The 20,400-nt window shown below is 43.5% G+C and overlaps 1 protein-coding gene across 1 annotated transcript in view; it reads left to right on the forward strand.

The window, feature by feature from the left end:
• Positions 1–20,400, forward strand: part of l(2)37Cb (DEAH-box helicase 16 lethal (2) 37Cb) — a 211,117-nt gene that overhangs the window by 166,997 nt on the left and 23,720 nt on the right. Inside the window, exons 17-18 of the mRNA XM_037413162.2 lie at positions 5,709–5,849; positions 11,544–11,762. Coding sequence (XP_037269059.1) covers positions 5,709–5,849; positions 11,544–11,762 — 360 coding nt within the window. The remainder of the gene's footprint in view (positions 1–5,708; positions 5,850–11,543; positions 11,763–20,400) is intronic.

Here is a 20,400-nt window from a genome sequence, read left to right on the forward strand (position 1 = left end):
CAAAACAACCAGTCTAACACAGCGTCGTTGCGAGTAGGGGTGGTAACATACTGCGTCAAACCAAACGTGTCGACGATATTTTTCATCGCAATGTTCATGCGCCCGATTATACTTATACAGGAACCATTACCCCAGGATAACCCAGGCAGATTAAAATCCCCCCCTAGGAGTATTGTCTGGACTCACGCTTCAGAAAGAATTTCCTCTAATGTTTGCATTATGCTAATATCTGAGCTCGGCGAGCGATAAACCACTCCGACCAGAAACGCGAAGTTATCAGGCAGTATTATCTTGCACCATACAGACTCCAGTGCGTCGCACTTATAATCAACTTCAAATGATTGTAAGCAAGAACGAACAAGTAAAAAAACGCCACCACCTGCTGTGAGCCTATCGTTGCGATAGATGACGTAATCTTGCGGAAACACCTCACTATCAGCAATCGAGGGCTTTAGCCAAGATTCTGTGCCAAGGACTATATCTGCGTTAACACTCTCAATTAAGCCCAAGAGCTCAGCAACTTTATTAACTACGCTTCGGCAGTTTACGATGATGGCAACAAGTTCTTGACATCGGTATTTCTCCTTTTTTCTAGTTTGTCATTGCCTGCGTACTGGGACGACCTCTTCTTTTTCGTCATCCCACCTGAAAGCCCTGCCGTTAATAATCAGTTTGTCAAAATTCAGCTTCACTTTATTGTTCTTATCCTCTCTTTTTGTCTTAGCATATTCCCACAGCTTATTCCTGATACTTCTTGTCTCATGTGAGTAATCTTCGCTAACGCTGTACTGGGAATTCTTGAATCTTTTGTCATTTAGAAGCACTGCCTGATGCTCTTTGTACAATGAGAATTTAACAATAATTGGCCTCTTCTTATTCTCATTATAGCGTCCTAAGCGATGTGCCCTTTCCACAGACTCGAGTTCCATTCCAAGGCTCGTTTTGCAAATATTCTTTATTATAGCTTCGGATTCATCCCAGGATTCTGAGGTTTTATCATCAACACCATAGAAAACAAGATTTTTCCGGCGACTTCTGTTTTCGAGGTCATTTGTTTTCTTTTGCAGACCTTTCACCTGTTGCATGAGTTGCCGTATTATAGCTGCCTGTTCCGTTACAATCTTGCTGATGTCCCTTATCTTGTTCTGAGTTTGGTTAAGATTATCTTTTACTTCCATCAGTATGTTCTCATTTTTTTCGAACCTGGATTCAATGCCGTTTAACTTTGAAATTAATGTTTCCTGTCCACTCTGCAAACATTTCAGCACTTCCATCTCCGGTGTCTTGGCAGGACCTGGGTTCAGTTCAACATCCCCCGCGAGTATTAACAACAAAATCAAATATAGCACTCTGTTAGAAAATAATCGGAATCTCTTCAGACGCGACGTATGCATCGTGCATTCGTGGTTTTTGTTACGAACAGTTAGCGAGGTGGGAGGAGCCGGCAATGCATATACAAGTCTCCGCGATTGAGATGGGTAGTAATGACTAACCTGCACCAGCAACAGTTGCATCAGCAACATGTCGGCAAGTGTGCCGTCTCCAAATCCCACGAAGCCATCGTGCTGAGTGCCTATATACGCCTGATCGGCACTACGTGAGTTCTGTTGGCCCAAATTGATTGGTTGATCCTCGCTGATTTATCCGTGGCTCGGGCCACACGTGCCTCTGACGACAGATGATGACCCATGCACACGTGTGGATGATAGTCGAGATACTGTAGATGCTGACCAGGGATCAGACAAAAAGGGCTGTGTCCTGCGTTCCGCTGCATGGAAGTGGATCGCAGAAACCAGCAGCAGAGGTACCTGCACCAGCAACAGTTGCATCAGCGACATGTCGGCAAGTGTGCCGGCTCCAAATCCCATGAAGCCATCGTGCTGAGTGCCTATATACGCCTGATCGGCATCACGTGAGTTCTGTTGGCCCAAATTGATTGGTTGATCCTCACTGATTCATCTGTGGCTCGGGCCACACGTGCCTCTGACGACAGATGATGACCCATGCACACATGTGGATGATAGTCGAGATACTCTAGATGCTGACCAGGGATCAGACAAAAAGGGCTGTGTCCTGCGTTCCGCTGCATCGAAGTGGATCGTAGAAACCAGCAGCAGAGGTACCTGCACCAGCAACAGTTGCATCAGCGACATGTCGGCAAGTGTGCCGGCTCCAAATCCCCAATATTGAATCCCCAAATGCCAATATTGAATTATAAATGCTATAACACATTGTATAATTTATGCTAGCATCATTAATTTTGAACAATTTTGCATCAGTTTAAAATGCCAGCTTAAATACCATAAGGAACTAGCGCCCCACAGCGGGGCATTGCCTGAGACTACGTGCGCTCAAGCTTCTGTGACGATGAACCCACTGTTTTTAAACAGGAGTCCCATGAGTGGTGAAAATTGAAATGATGTGGATGCTTTGAGCGTTTCTCCCTCAGGAAAAAAAAAAAAAAGCATTCCTGGCTTAAGCCGCCAAAACCACCTTGAGGCCAGCTCGACAACAGAGCGAGAGAGGTGACGAACAATAGTCCTCATTAGGCGCAAGTAGGGGTGTTGTGCGTACCCCGCACACCCCGAAAGTGTTCTCTGATGTCTACAATACTTACTTGATCTTTGCAATGTCCCGGGGATCCCTTATCTACGTCAAAGCGCAGAAAATGTCAATGGCAGCTGTATACTCAAACGAGCACGCACCCTTATTTTAAAACCAAATTGAAATGTCCCATAGGCAACGCTCACCACTAATAATCACCCCCCCCCCCCCCTCCCAAGGACTCTCATACTACTCAAGCATCTCGAGTTTCCAAATTTAGTGTCAGGGGTTTTTTAAAGTATATTTCATGTGCCATCTGGGAAGCAAGATTTTTTTTAACTGGAAGAGCCACAAAGTAAATGAGCATATCACAATAATCTGAAATCAAGGCACTAAGCAGTGCTTCGAAAATTGATTTGCTAAACACATTGGTTAAGCACTTACGTCTGCTTAGGACACGTAGTAAGTGCAGAGCCGAACCAGGAGATGGAAGTAGCTAGAAGATTGGGGTGGAGCACGTTCGGCAAGCCTTCTCAAATTATAAATGGTAGATTGTCACTACCTTTCAAGAGGAAGGTATATAACAGCTGCATCTTACTGGTAATTACTTAGGAGCAGAAACCTGGAGGATTACGAAGAGGGTTTAACTTAAGTTGAGGAAGATGCAGCGAACAATAGAAAGGAAAATGGTAGGAGTAACCTTAAGAGACAAGAAGAGAGCAGAGTGGATTAGGAAACAAACGGGGGTTAAGGATATCATAGCTGAAATCAAGAAGAGGAAATGGACATGGGTCGGGCATGTAGCACGTAGACAGGATAACCGCTGGTCAATAAGGGTAACTAACTGGATTCCCAGAGAAGGCAAGCGGGTTAGGGGGAGACAGGAGGTTAGGTGGGCAGATGAGATTAAGAAGTTTGCGGGTGTAAAGTGGCAGATACAGGCAGAGGACTGACTTGAGTGGCGGAACCTGGGAGCAGCCTTTGTCCTGCAGTGGCCGTAGTCAGGCTGGTGATGATGATGATGATGGTGATGAAACACATTTGAACTAATGTTATGGTATGTTGAATATTCATGATCGAGTCAGTGTCAAGCTGGGATATGGCTCATGAATGTTTGACATACCATAAGTTTTATAATTTACTATATTATAACATCTTCAATGTATTATGTTTCAGTTACTATGCCATTTCTTGATTGGACAAGCGTGTACATACAAATGCAGTAGACTCTTAATAAGTCAAACACAACAGGACTTCAGTATTTTGTTTAAATTATCAGAAGTTCCAATAAATATGACCCGGGACAACATAACAACCATAGGTACTTCATTTCTTACATTAAGTGCAACAGTGTGGAAGGTAGTGAGACTTCTTGTGGTTGATTTGTTTGAACCAAGAAATAGTTCAGTGAATTTATCACCTGTTGCGTGATTTTGTTTTTAAACTCAGTACTTAAGGAAGATTTTTCATGCCTCAGGAATAAAGAAACCCCGTTATTGATACGGTTTCTGGTAGGTTATTCAGAATTGTCTCTTTAATTTCGTAGCATGGTCTCTGCGACTATCTCCAGCAGCGCACAACCAAAGCTGATCGCGGAGGCCTAGCATGAGTTGCATGGATTACGCTATTTGCTGACTGAGCATCTTGCATAGCTCCAGTGTTGCTGCACCCGATTTTGAAATGGAGTATGTTGTTTTGATGGTCACTGTTTCTCAGTGCCGCAGCAACGTCACAGACAACTGTGCATATTTTACCCTAAAGCTCTTAGACGTCACTGATAATATTGATAGTACTTGTTATTGTACAAAGTATGCTTGCATGTGTAATAATTGAGGGACGAAGTGTGTTGTGAGACAGTTGGTAGCCCCCTAAGTCTTAAAGTTTGGGTGAGTTAGTTCGTCGTACTTGAACTGGTAGAGCGCATTACAGTACAAAAGAAACAGCCAAGCAGGCCAACCCAAAAGGACAGAGCGCTAACTTCCAACTCAGTTTTATTCGCAAATTGCTTCAAATAGTTTGTAGCCTCGCACAAGCGTACAAAGAATACCTAAACTTATCGCCAAGATAAAAAGCACCATCACAACTTCACAGACCAAAATTTTATAGACGGTTCGCCTGATTAAGGAACAACGTTTCATGCTCAGATAAAGATAACGAAGAGGCACAGGTACATGTTATACCAGCTCTTGCTATGCAGTGCACTTCAATTATTTCTCAAGTAATTTGTGATGGGTGCTTTTCTACCACTTCACATTGATCAAAGAAAAGGGAACATCCACAATTGTGGTGATGTATTCCAATGTGTCCCTGGATTGCTTTGTGCACACTGTAATAGTGCTCTTCTAGCCTTTCATTAAGGCAGCACCCCATCTGACCATGGGGTAAGACGTATACTGGCCAGACCAGAGACCAGAGGTATTGGCCAGGTAAGAGGCATATTTGCAGATGATATATGCACGTTCACAGGAATTGATCCCACCGGCTATCTTGGCCATGAAATTTTGTGAAGGAACCCGTTTAAGGAACCTCATTATCGCTCATCAAGAACTGACCATGTTTTCAAAGTATGAGAATTGCATACCAGGACAAATCTATCACAAAATTAATTTTTGGTGGGGCCATTAAAGAGTGGAATAACTTGTTTGAATCACAAGTGTGCCGTTAAGAAGAAGAATCGTTCATGTCCCTGCTATAATTTCCCTGCTGTAGCACCTTAGGGCAATACGGGTACTCTTAAAATAAAGACCAAGGGCGACCTGTCTCTTCGTTATTTTCTCTTCCTCAGTTAGTATGCGCTTGTTGGTGCACACAGTTTGTCTAGTCGGGCCATTTTGTAGACAATCAGCTTTTTTTCTGCCACTTAGCTACATGAAAATACTAATGTTCGTCTACGAGCAACAAATTCAGTAGATATTTCTAGGCATGGGCAAGCACAAAAGTTTGAATGAACTGATTTTGAATAGTGAGGCAGTTTTAATTTAGTGGCATTAAAATACATTGAAAGGATAGTGGGCCAACCAAAATTCAAGGTTTCTTTGAATTTTGAATTATCTGATTGTTATTGAAGTGCATACTATCCGCCGTTTAAATATAACAGTTTCAAAAGAAGGACTGTTGCCAACATTTCTTGATATTTTATTGCGGTTGATGTTGAATGCATGCAGGTGGTGCTGGCGACGAATATTGCAGAAACCTCCTTGACTATTGATGGCATAATCTACGTGATTGACCCGGGCTTTTGCAAGCAGAATAGCTACAATGCCCGCACAGGCATGGACTCGCTGGTTGTCACACCCATCTCCAAGGTGAGCTTAAGGTTTTACATCTTTGAGCAGCACAGGAGATCTTTGAATACTACACGGAACCCTAAATCAGGCTTGGATTCTCCTGTAAACAGGTTCGGGTATTTTGTACTCGTGGGTGGTTTGGGTACACTAAGTTTTGCATCACTCTAAGATGCAAAATCGAAAACTTCCTAATAATCAAAGCTTGTCAATTTGCACAGAACTTGTAAACAGGCAGAGAATAAGAAAAAATACATGTGCATGATACTGAGTTTGCAAATTAAATTTCTGGAATATCAAAATCATTTGTACCATCAATAATAGCAGACTTGTGAACCAGAAAGATTGCCTCAGCAATGATACATGGCAGCACCACTTTAGCATCTTCACACTAGGTTCTCATGATGTCATGTATTTTGGCAGCATATCCTAAAGAGCTGTTAACACAGTTATGTTATCCATTATAATGTACTAACAAGCTTTCAGCTTATCAAGTTTAAGAATGTATTGCAGTAAAATCCTACTTATGTACTATGAAAGAAATGGGATGCTTAAAAAAATTTGTTGCTGTGGAATTATGTTGTTGGGTCATTTTTTATATAGACCATACAAATTATGTTATTTAATGGTCATCGATTAAAGAAAGTTTGGTAAGTCAGATTTGTCTGCTGGTCTTGCTGGTTAAAGCATTGGCACCATCAAACTCTGACTGGTTGGGTTATATTTGGTGTTATGCAGAATAATTTAGATTACCCTTTATAAGTAGCCCAAGCATGAACCAGTGCAGTTGTGCAGTACAAGCAAGGGAAAGTGGCACTAGCATACAGTCAAAATAAAGCAGGTGTCTCCATGCATCCAGTATGGGCATAATAGAAACTCCAGAATGACCTTGCGCTTATTTATGAAGGCATAATAGGCCATAATAACCTTTCTTTTAATACTATAGCATTAAAGAGCTCATTTAACAGAAATTCTGGTGTCGTTTGTTGTGAGCGAAAAATTAATCATCTCATGTGTGACCAAAAAAATCGAGAAAGGTGCAAATGAAATAATAATAATGAAAATTAATAAAAAATGTCTGGTCTGAGTGAGGATCAAAACTGGGTTGTTTGCGTGGCAAGCAGGTCTACCACAAAGCCACGTCTCTGCTTGGAAATAGTAAACCCCTGTTAATTCGAAGTCACTGGGGCTGCGAGAAATCTTCGAATTAAGCGCGTTTTTGAATTAACTGAACATACAAAAAATTGTGAGGCAAGAAACTTGCAATTATTCTGAGTAATCAGGGCTGATCGTTTGTTGTGCCGGCTAGCTTGTGGCTCCAAGGATAATGTTTTCCCGCAATATCTGGTCTTAATTTTGATGCAAACATGGGGCAACGATGGGCCTTGCTGCTGCCAACGAAAAAAATAAGAAAAAAACGCTGTCGTGATTATTTGAAATGCGCGCCTGCTGAAAACAAGACAAGCTTCACTAGAACACGGTAGTGACACGCGGGCAGCATGTCGCCTGCTCCTCTTTGCATCCGCACTTCATGATGTGACCATTCGCGCATACTTTCTGGTACAATAAAGAATTCGATAAGGGTAAGTGTTACAAAATTTGCATTATGTTTTGACTGGAAAACATGATAATTTACGTTTCTGACCTTGGTTTTCAAGGTAGACGTTGCAGGCGAGACTTTCACCAGCTGTGTAGGTGTGCTAATTGCGGGACTTACGGGCGATCGGAGGTTCGCATACATCATGAATTTCACCAAACTGACCTTTATTAAATTTCTTTACTATCCCAGAAGAATCACGATGCGCTGGCGTAGTGAGAAACATGTAATATGCTGCCCGCTTGTCATCGCTGTGTTGCAGCGCAGCACATCTTGTTTTAAAGACTATAGTCTTTCTTGGGCACTTTCGACGAAAAATTTTGGTCTGTCTGTCAGTACATTGGTCTGTTTGTCCGCCCTAACGATACCTCAAACGGCACCAAACGGCCAACCCCATCCGCAGCGCCCACCAATATTGCTCAAGGTTTAGCATTCATAGTTGTGAGATTGTCAATTAAAAAAGCAAATATTGCGCATATCTGAGGTGCCATAAAAACACGTCTATGTTTTGTATGTCTGCCTTTATACTAGAAGAGGCACACACAAGTAACTCTAAAGACTGTAGCGTTTATCACGCTGCGCTGACAGTGCAACGCAATGCCCCAGAAGGTGTTTCCAACGCTTTGTTACGATGACACGGTGGTGGCACCTGCCCGTCGCTTTGCATTCTACACCTTACCACCTCCGAGACTGGCACACATCTTTCTCCGCGGTTGTGCGCGCCTTCGTTTTCGAAGATAACTGCCAGATGGCGCTCGTGTCTAACGTGCCTAGATGCACTTGTTCGCCTCCGCTACACGCTCGAGGCACTCTAACGTAGCGCCTTCAGAATACCATCCACCGATTTTTCTTGCGCTGAACATCAAATAAACGTTTTGTTCACTCTCTTCAGACGCACGACATTTACAGTGTAACGTGTAGATTCGGGCCAATTTTTTCCGCAGGTTCGCGTTTCAGTTGACCATGAAACACATTCTTTTTATCGCGATAGCAATTATATGGACACTCTCGGCTGGATTTTGCCGCCGGCGTTGGCATCGACGTTGGCGATGTCATGCACCGTATATGTATATGTATCTATATATATGAAAACGCAAGAAAGAAAAAAATCCAGAAATAAGCACTCCGGCGCGTGGAATCGAACGTGGGACCCCTGAATCGTGAAAGTGAAGCGTTAACCTCTGAGCCATTCCGGAGAACGTTCTTCACCGTTCAAACGGCAAGCTATTTATATCTACCACTTACCGCTGCTGGGTTTTCGGCATTACCAAAAAGATGGCGCAATGAGCTTTGTCGCCACATTGCGCAGCGGCACCCGCTTTAATCTCTTACGCGTACTTTGCCTGGCTTAAAGAAGGGGAGCGACGCTCTCTCCCTCGCCCTTATCTCACGGGGGCGAGGAGGGGAGGATCGTACGCCTTGGCTGGCCTCAGCATTACCCGGAACGATTCTGCTGTAGTTGCTGGGCGCACAAAGGCCACTGCAATCATTGCAGTCTCCGTTCACAAAAAGCGCGCGCTTTTCAGGCTCAGCGAAGTAACTAATGAGGCGCTTATTCGCGTGCATTCGTACTTGTAAGTACGTTTTGTGCATAATTTCTGCGCGAGAAATGCAGGGCACGTTTCGATCTGCTTTCCATTTTGCACGTGACCTTTAAAATTGTTTTTATCGGTTCATTACTTCGTCTTTGTGGAAAAGCTGTGACTTTTTTCTTCGTTTTCTTTTTTTTTTTGCACTGGATGTCATGGGGCTGGGGAGCTTCATCTGCCACTAATTAGTATCACTACATTGCATTGCCTTGTGGCCATTAAAGGCCGTCATTTTCACAGATTTGTGACAATATCAGGCTAGAAAATTGGCACATGGCACTTAAAGTTTTCAAATTAGCTGGACTAGTGCTGACCACCGCTTCAAATTATCCGCTCAAACTTACATTGCAAAATACAGAACCATGGAAATAATTCGAATTATGTGGGATTACAAAATAACTGAGTTGGAATTAAAAAAGTTTTACTGTACAGCGAAAATAACTTCCTCTGCTTGGAAATGCAGTGGAAGTAACTCGTGCTTTACAAACACACACATCCTGTATATATGCTTCACAACGCACCATGCATTACTGCAGTAATAATGAGTGGGGCAAGTGTACATTGCCATGGTGTGTCATAACATCTCATTATCATAATGACTTCATGGTTTAAAGCTGGTCGCCTTCTACTAAATGCACAAACGTTACTGCACCTATTTCCTTAAGGCCACGTAGTGGGTGCATAGCAAGTTTGAAAAGATTTCACGCACACAATTGCTAGGGGTTCGAAGCATGCTACCCATTACACAAAATGCAGCCATTTGCGAAAGCTTCACTGACACAAGCCACTTTCAAGTGTTTGAAGTACGCACTAATGGCAGAATATAAGCGAAGCTTAAGGTCCCCCAATTTTTTGTCGTTACCACCACGTGTTGGCTCTGTATATTCAGAACTGAATGGTCACTGTCCATGACCATAGCAGTTGGTGCACCCTGAAAGCTGCAGGTTCATCATTCATTGAGAATAAGGAGTGGCTGTTTCGTTTCTATTAGGGACCCCGGACTAGGGGTCCCTCCCATGCTTTTTGTTCTACCTACATAATAAAGATGTTTTGTCTCTCTCTGGTTCAATGTGCATGTTTTTTCCTGGCCAAAGCTGTCAAAATTGAAGAGCAATTTTACTGCAGGTAGCCCATCTTTGTTTTGATATAGCTTATATAAGAGGAAGCATGGGTACAGGGAAGCATACAGGCATTGAAGATTTCGAAACTCATTTTTTATTCTTGTTCTTGTTTTTCAACTTTGGCAATCCCGAATTATGTGCCACGCTTTTTGTGGAACAGTTCATGCAAAGCAAAGGGAACATGCACCTTAAGCAGAAAGGTAGGCCTTCTTGAGTTGGATGCACTACAATTTTGATAATTTGAACTCGGCTATTTGAAAAATCCCACTTAATTCGAAGTATTTTTGTAGTCTCGTATTTTGCAATGCAAGTTTCAGTGGATAATTCAAGTGGCAGTCAGCACCAGTCCAGTTCACTCGAAAACTTTCGGTGCAGTGTGCCCAATTCCTGATTTTGCCGAAAATCCGCAAAAACGACAGCCCTGAAAAAACACTAGGCGGTGAACTCTAGCGATACTGAGTGGCAGCTGAAGCACGCCAGCCTCACTAATACCAGCACAAAAAATAAAATTGTGAAATTACGGTCTCGTGATTAAATGAAATGTGTGCCTGCGGAAAACAAACTGCGCTTCACTGCAATACAGCAGTGATGCGTGGGCAGCATGTCGTGTGCTCCTCACAACGTCAACGCATCATGATTTACCTATTCCTTCTAGGAATTTAAAGAAATTAATAAAGAACAGTCTGGCAGAATTCGCGATGTATGTGAACCTCTGCGTGCTGGCTGCTCCAGCAATTTGCGCCCTTTCACTGCTGGCGGAGTTCTTGCCTGCAACGCCTACTTCAAAAACTCAGTTCGGAAGCTTCAATGGTGATGTTTTCCAACCAAAACACATCGCGAATTTTGTCACACTGTCTATTAATAAATTTTTTATTTTACTAGGAAAAATGGGCGAATGGTTGCATCATGATGTGGTGACGCTGCGAGGAGCAGACAACATGCTCCCCGCATGTCACTGCTGTGTTGCAGTGAAGATGTCTTGTTTTTAGCAGGCATACACTTCAGTTTGTTTGCTTGTTTTTGCGGTGGCAGCAGCGAGGCCCAGCATTCCCCCTTGTTTGCAGCAAAATTGTGACCAGGTTTTGGTGGAAAACATAACCCTTGGGGCTGCAAACTAGCTGCAGAGCAAACAACCAGCCCTGCTTACTTTGAATAATTTCAAGTTCCTTGCATTCCACTTATTGTATGTTCTGTTAATTCAAAAACCCGCTTGATTCGAAAAATTCTCACAATCCCAGTGACTCCAAATTAACGAGGTTTTATTGTATCCTATAATTGGTATAGCCACTTTACCAACCGCAATAGTCATTATACGAGCAACCATAGCAGTTTTATGGGCATCTGATGAGTGATTGAAAAGAAAGTTTTAATTGTGGCGATGTTTGTTGTTTTTGCCACTGCAATGCAGGCATCGGCCCGACAGCGTTCAGGCCGTGCGGGTCGCGTGGCTGCAGGCAAGTGCTTTCGGCTCTACACAGCATGGGCATACGAGCATGAGCTCGAGGATAACACGGTGCCCGAGATACAGCGGGTGAACCTTGGAAATGTGGTTCTCATGCTCAAGTCGCTAGGCATCAACGATCTGCTCCACTTTGACTTCCTGGACCCGCCTGCTCATGAGACATTGGTATGTTTGCACAAGTTTTGTCTTCCATCCCCATCCTTGCTCAATGTCATTTAAAGCTGTCATCCAAAAATTTCTAGCGATTCCCACACCTTGAAAAACAAGTTGACACTAATGATTGCTCTGTCATAATGAATTTCAGATAATTCTGCTTCGGAAACTGATGATGAAATGCAAAAGGAAAGTGCTGTCACACCTTCCGCAGACATCCACAAGCGGCATGCTGTTTGTGCCTTACCGTCTGACTACTTTCATCAGCTGCTACCTCGCTTTTTTTCATGATGATCCAGATGTTTGTCTAAGGTTAGGGAAGATGCCAATTTCTAAAAAATATGAGGGAGTGTGGTTCAGTGTCATGGATGAAGGGCCGTTAAAGGGAAGAGAGCCGACACTGATGAGCCCAAGGTTGGAGCACCTCTTCATAAAAACTGGCGCATAGCAGGCTTAACGTGCACTGCGGTGGCACATGCGCAGCCCTAGTGAGGAGCATGTTTGCCGGAAGACGAATGGAGGTGTGAAAGATGAAAAAAAGTGCTAGGTTGGGATGTACTTTAAAAAAGAAGACACATCTCAGCAGTATTTAGAATGGAGCCTCTTATACTGGAAGTGGAAGGTCTCGAGATAGCGTGCAACTCTGGGCTCACGAGAAAGCAACTCAAAGGATCGCCATCATAGGTGTCCTGATTTATGAAGCGGAAGGGCTTTGTGCTGAGGCAGCGCACTTTCGACTTTCCACAAATGCTGCATCAGTAATGTATTGAATGGAATGGAGGAGGATGCACTCTGGGACGTTACTAGTGAAAAACACACTTTGTTGGACTCAAGTTCAGACAAGTCTGAGTAACAGCACTTTGTGGCATTCTGGCATAAGATTAGTGTCGAAATAAAAAGAAGTGTCACCACATTGCAGCTGGTCGTTTCGCGTATTTACCAAGGTTTTTCAGAGATTCAAAGTTTTGGTGTTCGACTTATATTCCGGTCAACTCCTCAAGCGCCTCACGATTTATTCATTCTTTCTGGGATTTTAAATAAATTAATATAGGACTGTCTAGACAAATCCACAATGGATGCGAACCTCTGAGTGCCGGTTGCTCCAGCAATTCGTGCATTCGCACAGCTGGCAGAGTTCTTTCCTGCAATGCCTACTCCGAAAAGCCGGGTCGAGAGCTACAATGGTGATGTTTTCCAGCCAAAACACATTGCGAATTTTGTCACACTGATCAATAATAAATTATTCATTTTACGAGAACAAATGGGTGAATGATTGCGTCATGACGTGCTGACGCAACGAGGAGCAGGCGAAATGCTACCTGCGTGTCACTTGTGTTGCAGTGAAGGTGTCTGCTTTTTCGCAGGCATGCATTTCAGTTGATCACTTTTTTTCTATTGCAATAGCAATTATATGGACACTCTCAGCTGGATTTCGCTGCCCTCGTGGGCATCGGCGTCGATGTCATGCGCCGTATATGTATACGTATCTATATATATACAAATGCAATAAAGGAAAAAAAATCTCCGAAAAAAAAAAAAGACTCCGTCGCGCGGAATCAATCGTGGGACCTCCGCGTCATTGAATGCGAGGTGTTAATCACTGAGCCACTGAGAGGTACCTTTTTCAACGTTTGAACGGCAAGCTATTCATATCTACCACTTACCGCTGTTGGCAGGCATCTCGGGGGAGCAAGAGAGCGCAGTGAGCGCGCGGCGGCTCTCATCTCTCACGCGTACTTTGGCCCGCATAGAAAATAAGATAGTGTATGCTCGGTCACGTGCCCTTACCTTGCTGTGGGAAAAATTGTACATCTTGGCTAGCCTTTGAGTTTCGTCGGAACGATTTTGTTGTAGTTACCGGGCACACAAGGGTCACTGCAATCATTGCACAGCCTCTATTTGCAAAAAGGGCGTACTTTTCAGACACAGCGAAGTAACAACTGAGACGCTTATTCGCGTTAATCTGTAACTGTGAGTACGTTTTGTGCATCCTTTGTGCATGGGAAATGTGGGGCACCTTTCGACCTGCTTGCCATTCTGCGCGTGACCTTCCAATTTGTTGCTATCGCGTTCACTGCTTCGCTTATGCGGCAAAGCTGTGACTCTTTTTTTTTTTTTTTTTGCAGTGTCAGTGGTTATGCTCCAGATTCCTCCTTGTTTGTGGCAAAACTGTGACCAGGTATTGCTGAAAAACATAACCTTTAGAGCCACAAACTAGCCGGCACAACATACGACCAGCCCTTACTTCAATACTTTCAAGTTCCTTGCATTCTAATTTTTGTATGTTCTGTTAATTCGAAAACCCACTTTATTCGAATATTTCTCATGGTCCCAGTGACATAGAATTAGCAAGGTTTAACTGTATATACAGTTGAGATCACTTATAAAGAATCTGAGCATGATGCTGCATCCTCTACGTGATGCTGTATCCCAAAGTTCATGCTAAATGAAACAGTTGTGTAGTTTTAAAAACATTGCAAGGGAAAGCTTTTTTTTCCCCAAAAAAAGTTTGTGATGCACATGTCTTGAATAGCAGAAGTGACAAGGATGGTCTCGAGTTCATTTAAAGTGCCAGCGTTGCTCTTCACCAAGGCCAGTGGCTGCCTGAGGCTATTAATGTAGCCAATCGCTAGAACACTGGCTGCAAAGTTTCGTCACCCTCATCATCTGATTCCTGCAAATTGCTCTTGCTGTGCACTTCATTCACTGCCCTCATCTGTACGCGGTTCCGCATTGTCGGCATCTATTAGTATGGGCCGTATTGAAATCATCGCAACAGATTTCCTACATGCCCTCCCATGTCAGAGTCGGCGACGAATCACCACCAGAGTGACCCTGTTCGGAAGCTTCGGGCTCAGCATCCGGTCCGACATCAATAAAGTCAGCCTCACGAAAACAGTTTTGTGCACATGTCTCCACCACTGCCACCCACGAAACCTTCACCATCTCCACATCTGTATACAGGGACACTCAATGCTGCAAGTTAGCTGCCAGGCAATCAACAGATGTGAGCAAGTGCTCCGCAATGTGGCACCTATAATTAGTCTCAAATGCGTGAATTACGCCCAAGCTAAGCGATCACACTTTCGGCATTTCGTTCTGCGGCAGGAAAAGGCATGGAAGGCCACCCGTACGCCATCCTGACCACACAAGCACAACAGTGAGCAATATGCGCACGCGCAACATAGAACCCAGCACATGCGGAACTCGTCTGCGCCTGTTTCTAGTCAGAAAACGAAACTTCTGAATTCAAGCCAGCAAGGCGGGTTGCAGAGTGGTGGAGACGGGTGGAGTTGCAATAAAGAGAGGAGAGCAGACTTGCGCGAGAAATGCGAAAGAGTAGGGGAGTATACGGCGGAAAGGCGAACTTGAAAACCAAAATACGTGAGAAAGAGGCAGGTCAGGTAGCTTGTTTGTAGGCTTCTGCTAATAGCGATTTCGGTTCAATAACTTCAAATCGAAATTGAATATATATATGACATATAAAGAAAAATGTGTATATTCATCATTACCTAACTAACCTGCACAATATTTTTTTCTTTTCATTCAAAGGAAGTCTAAACAACTGAGTAGTAGCAGGATTTGACTTTCAGTAGGATGCAAGTGATAACCTGTAAAATAGGTAACATTTTAAAATTTATTATACTTTGAGCCTGTACGCCAGCATAATAAGCTTTTAAGCTTAAAAAAAACTTAAGAATAAATTTGAGGGTAATTTGTTCATTAAAAGGGGCCCTGCAACACTTTTTTCAAGTCGCCACGGTATGGATTCACTAAGTAAAGAAGCTTATTGCTTCACGAATTCACTGACGCAAAATCATCTTTTACAATCTGTCCAGTGTGCGGAGTTGCAAAAATTTGTCTCAAGCTGCAATTGCCTTCTCTCTTCTCTTCTTGACAAAAGTGCTGGAAGCTAAGCAGGGTGGCAGATGGCATGGCAAAATTAATTAAATATGTGACGCGTGCCTCATGATCTTGAGCACTGTTTATCTTTTTTTTTCCTTCGGCTTTTCAGTGCTATCGCGCATGTGGGCGTGGACAAGTCGTGGCCTCCCGCGGTGGTTGCAGTAACGACCAAATGCGATATACTCAAATCAGCCAATGGCTGATTCAATGGCTGCAATGAGCGATTTTTTAGCTTGTGGGGTCATTTGCCGAGAGAAGAAAGCAATTTTTAGCTGATTTTGAGAATTTACTGTGAATCGCAGGTCACGCGCTGCGCTATAATATTTGGCTCACGTGTTCCTTGTAGCCACGACTAACGATCTGAAGCGTTTTCTGACCATGCTCAATAAGTATTGCAGGGCCCTTTAAATTTGAAGTGGGGCTTCGTGGCAGAGCACATTTCCTGTGGTTAGGCGCTTTCACGGCTTAGCACTTCTACAGTGCTGTTCAACCATCTTTACTGGGGATACATGTGGACTTGTGTAAGCCTATTCGTTCATTGCGAATACTTTGAAATTTTCATGAATTTAAATTGGAATCGAAGCGAATTCGAATAATCTACTATTCTTTTGAATATTCGAAGCATTCGAATATTCGCACAAGCCTACTTGCTTGATAGCTCCAGGAAATGCTGAACTCATGCTTGGGAACACTTGGGAGAGTGGTCGGCGCATGAAAAGGTCAAAGAATCAAATTGTAGCGCCGGCAGACTTGCGCGGCCACCCCGACTTCAATAATTCTCTATTTGTTTGTAGAAAAGCTTTTTTTTATGCTTCCGATTGCATGCAGATGGCATGTTGAGCCGAGTGCAAAATGAGCGAGAACAGGTCCTAAACACGAAACGAATCACGAATTATCAAAGTCGGTGGCGGAAACGCATGCACTGAAATGATGCAACGCGAATGCAGACAGGAGACAGATGCGGACAATCAAGTACAGTTTATGGCCAACTATGTTGGCAAATGGTCTGGTCACTCGAGGCCAGCGATGCCAACGAAAGTGTAACAAAACCAGCAGTCAAAAACTGAGGGGAAATTAGTCAGCCGACCAGTCTTCAAAAGATCGGTGGTGGTGTGAAAACACTGGCCTCGTCTGGCAATGCGGGGTGCTAAGAGTAGCGGGGGGGGGGGGGGGTCAAAGCACGGAGGTGGTGCGTTACTAAGAATGGTCAGGGAAAGTGAGAACTAAAGGGCTGCAGAGGCAGGGTTGGCGTTTCACAATAATAATGCATGGGCACCTCGCCGATGGCTTATCGGTGGTCGAAACTGGTTTCTTGGAAAATCGCAAGAGCGCTGACTTTGTTAGCTGTAACCGATCGGCGATGCTCAAAGACGTTCATTGTAAGTGTCATTTTGTGCGATTGTAATAACATATATTTCCACGATCATGCACGTATAGTTCGTTTCAAGCGAAACTTTGTTTTAAGGGGGGGGGGCCATTATATGTGGGCTCAGCTGTGTATACTAGCTGTTTGGCTGGACTATGAGAACTGAATGTAATTTAAAATATATATATATATTGTTACGCTGAAGCGGCAACGTGTGAAGGAAGGAAGAGGAGAACAAAGTGGTCTGTTTGGAAGCAGCTTGGTGTCAGCACGGCTATCCTTCACTGTTCGTTCTTCAATAAACACGTCTCATTGTAACAGTTTTGGTGGAGGTGCTGGGTACAATAATGGTGCCCCCGCCGAATGGTGACTCATCGACCACTGAGGTGCAATACGAGTAGCTTCACCAAAGCCGATGACTTGCTGGTCTGCCACCTGCGATGGCGTTTCAGGACAACAATGACAACGAGCCACCTGCTTCCCGCATTCCGTAGCAGCCCTACATCCAGCCTCATTGCTGGACAAGCTGGAGATGTCTACTCATGGCTCAGCTTTTACGAACGATCGAGTCGGTTTAATGGCTGGGATGCCACTGGCTAGCTCAATAATGTGGGACTCTTTCTCAAAGGAACTGCATCAGTATGGTTTTAAAACCACGAAGAAAGCCTGACGACGTGGCGGAAGTTCGTCAATGAAATCAAGTTGTGCTTCAGGGATCCGGCAGCGAAGAAAAAGCGTGCCGAGCAAACTCTTATGCAACGAGCGCATGTCCCTGGGGAAACCTGCACGATGTATATCGAGGAGGTGCTCAAGTTGTGCAGGGCACTGGATGGATGACAGAAGAGGACAAGGTTGGTCATCTTCTAAAAGGAATCGCGGAGGAGGTTTACCACTTCCTCATTGCAAAAAAAAGTTTGGAGCGTGTAAGTGACGTTATCAAGCACTGCTGTATGTTTGAAGCGTTGAAAGCACAGCGAATTACACCACAGTTCGGCCGCCTGCCCAACATCACCAATGTCGCCAGCGTCGACGTGCATCTAACCCAATCGGATCTCGCGTCAATGATTCGCCAAGTAGTGGGCGAAGAGCTCAACTTACGTGAGTCGGCTTCTTGGCCGGCACCTAATGTCCGAGAACCCTTTCCTCCAATATATATCAATATATATAACAATATATATCATACACACACACACACAAAACATTGCTGTGAGCAGTAAGCCGTCGCTCTTGTAAAATACACTCTGTTCTATTTATTTTTGCACTGTTCTCTATGTTAGTCATTAACCAACTAGCCCACCAAAAAACCTTGCGGCCAAATACATTTGCTTCGTAAGGTAGCACAAGATGCATGTAACATTACGTTGCTCTGCTGTGCACTTGGCCCTAACCTCAATAAGTACATTCACCACCCTCGACTAGAGGAGTCAGGGTGCAGAACAAAAACTGGTAATTTATAAGAAAACAAACTGTTCTTTGTTTTTTTTTCTGGAACCATTAAATGCAGGAAAAAACTAAATGGACTAAAGTTACTCTCTAAGGTGTGGTAAATTGGTGTAAACAATATAAACGCCAGACTGGTATCATTTTATAGGTAAACTAGCTTTCTGCTAACACAGTGTATGATTTAAGTTTTCTAATGTTATTGATAGTAGTTTTGTGCATCATCTGTGAAATATGAAAACATCCTCAGGAAACTTAACATATCTAGATGACACAAGTTCCAATTCTTCGTTGTAAAAAAAAATATAAGTAAATACCATATTTACTCGCGTAATGAACCCACTCGCATAATAAATGCACCCCCTACATTCATCCGCAGCAATCCAGCTAACCATACCTAGCACCTCCTTACAAGTGTGTTCCTTCCATTTTTATTGTTATGCCAGCCCCCCCCCCCCCCCCCTCCCTTCGCCCGTTGCAGCGTGCCGTATTGTTTTTCTTTTTATCTGTGCAGGGCACGTCCCCCATCTTTTTTACCTGTGCACCACAGCGTGGTTCACGAATGGTGCGAGTGTAAAGACATTGCAGCTGATAAACACACAGCAAGCAAAGATCACGAAACTGCCCGCACCAACCGACATCACATGCACGCGATTTTCGAGCGTCGGTGACAGGATTTGCTGTCGCAAAGGGTCATTCGGGGCTATCGCGTCGCAGGTTTATGAACAACCAGAAAAAATCGCTTGTCGCCCAGAAAAGATGGTAAGAATTTCCGCAACATGGTACCATATTTACTCGATTCTACCGCGCCCTCGATTGTAACGCGCACCCGATTTCCACGACGAAAAAAAAAGTAAGACATCAATCGGAACGCGCACCCATTTTTCTCGCTGTCCCGCACGATCACACCACTGGAAAAAAGAACTCCTTTCGGGAGCGTCTTCCATTTAAATATGAGGTACGGGGGAAGCTTGTGCCCATCTGACGTGTAACAGAGCATTATTATTTTATTTTATTTATTTTATTTAAGACATACTGCAAGCCCATTGAAGGGCCCAAGCAGGAGGGGCATCACGAGAAAAACAAAATTTAGGCACAATACACATGATACACTGATTAAGATAGTTTGAACAAATACAGGAATGCATCAAAGTTACAAAAATCTGCAATACACGTGGTAAACTGTTGGAAATATATTGAACACATACACAAGAGTACATCGAAGTTGCAAAACAAAGCAATCAGAATTCCAATTGTTCAAAGGAGTGAATATTGGTCACAGCCGATTCAGTTAGTTTATTCCAATCTGTAATAGTACGCGGAAAAAAGGAAAACTTGAAAATATTAGTTCGAGCGCTGTACGGAGTCAGAGATTCGAGGTGTCTATGCCGTGTTTGTCGGGAAGTGAGTGGCTGAAGGAATTCCTCGGGTTTAACTGAAAGTTTGTTATTTTTAAGCAAGAATAGAAATTTTAACCTTAGAATTTGACGGTGTGATTGAAGTGTTGGAATGCCATGCTCTTCCATTAATCTAGTCGGCGAGTCACTGGGACAATAGCTTGAAAAAATGAATCGAACGGATTTACGCTGTATCATTTCAAGAGCATTAATATTACTTTTTGTGTGAGGATCCCAGACAGTGCAGGCGTATTCCAGTCGCGGTCTAATTATGGATATATAGGCGAGTAGCTTAACGTTTGTTGGGGCCTTTCTAAGCTTATGTCTAAGGAAGCAAAGTTTTCGGAATGAAGCTGCACATGTGTTTGTTACGTGTTTGTTCCAGCTCAAGTTATTTGTTATAGTGATGCCTAGATATTTATATTCTGATACTTATTCTGACGGTTGTGACGGAAGATTGTAAGGGAAGGACAGCTTATTCTTTTTGTTAGTTATGTTCATAAAAACGGATTTTTTGGCATTGAGCTTCATTCCCCATTTT

Source organism: Rhipicephalus microplus, chromosome X (genome assembly GCF_043290135.1).
Source record: "Rhipicephalus microplus isolate Deutch F79 chromosome X, USDA_Rmic, whole genome shotgun sequence".
NCBI lineage: Eukaryota > Metazoa > Arthropoda > Arachnida > Ixodida > Ixodidae > Rhipicephalus > Rhipicephalus microplus.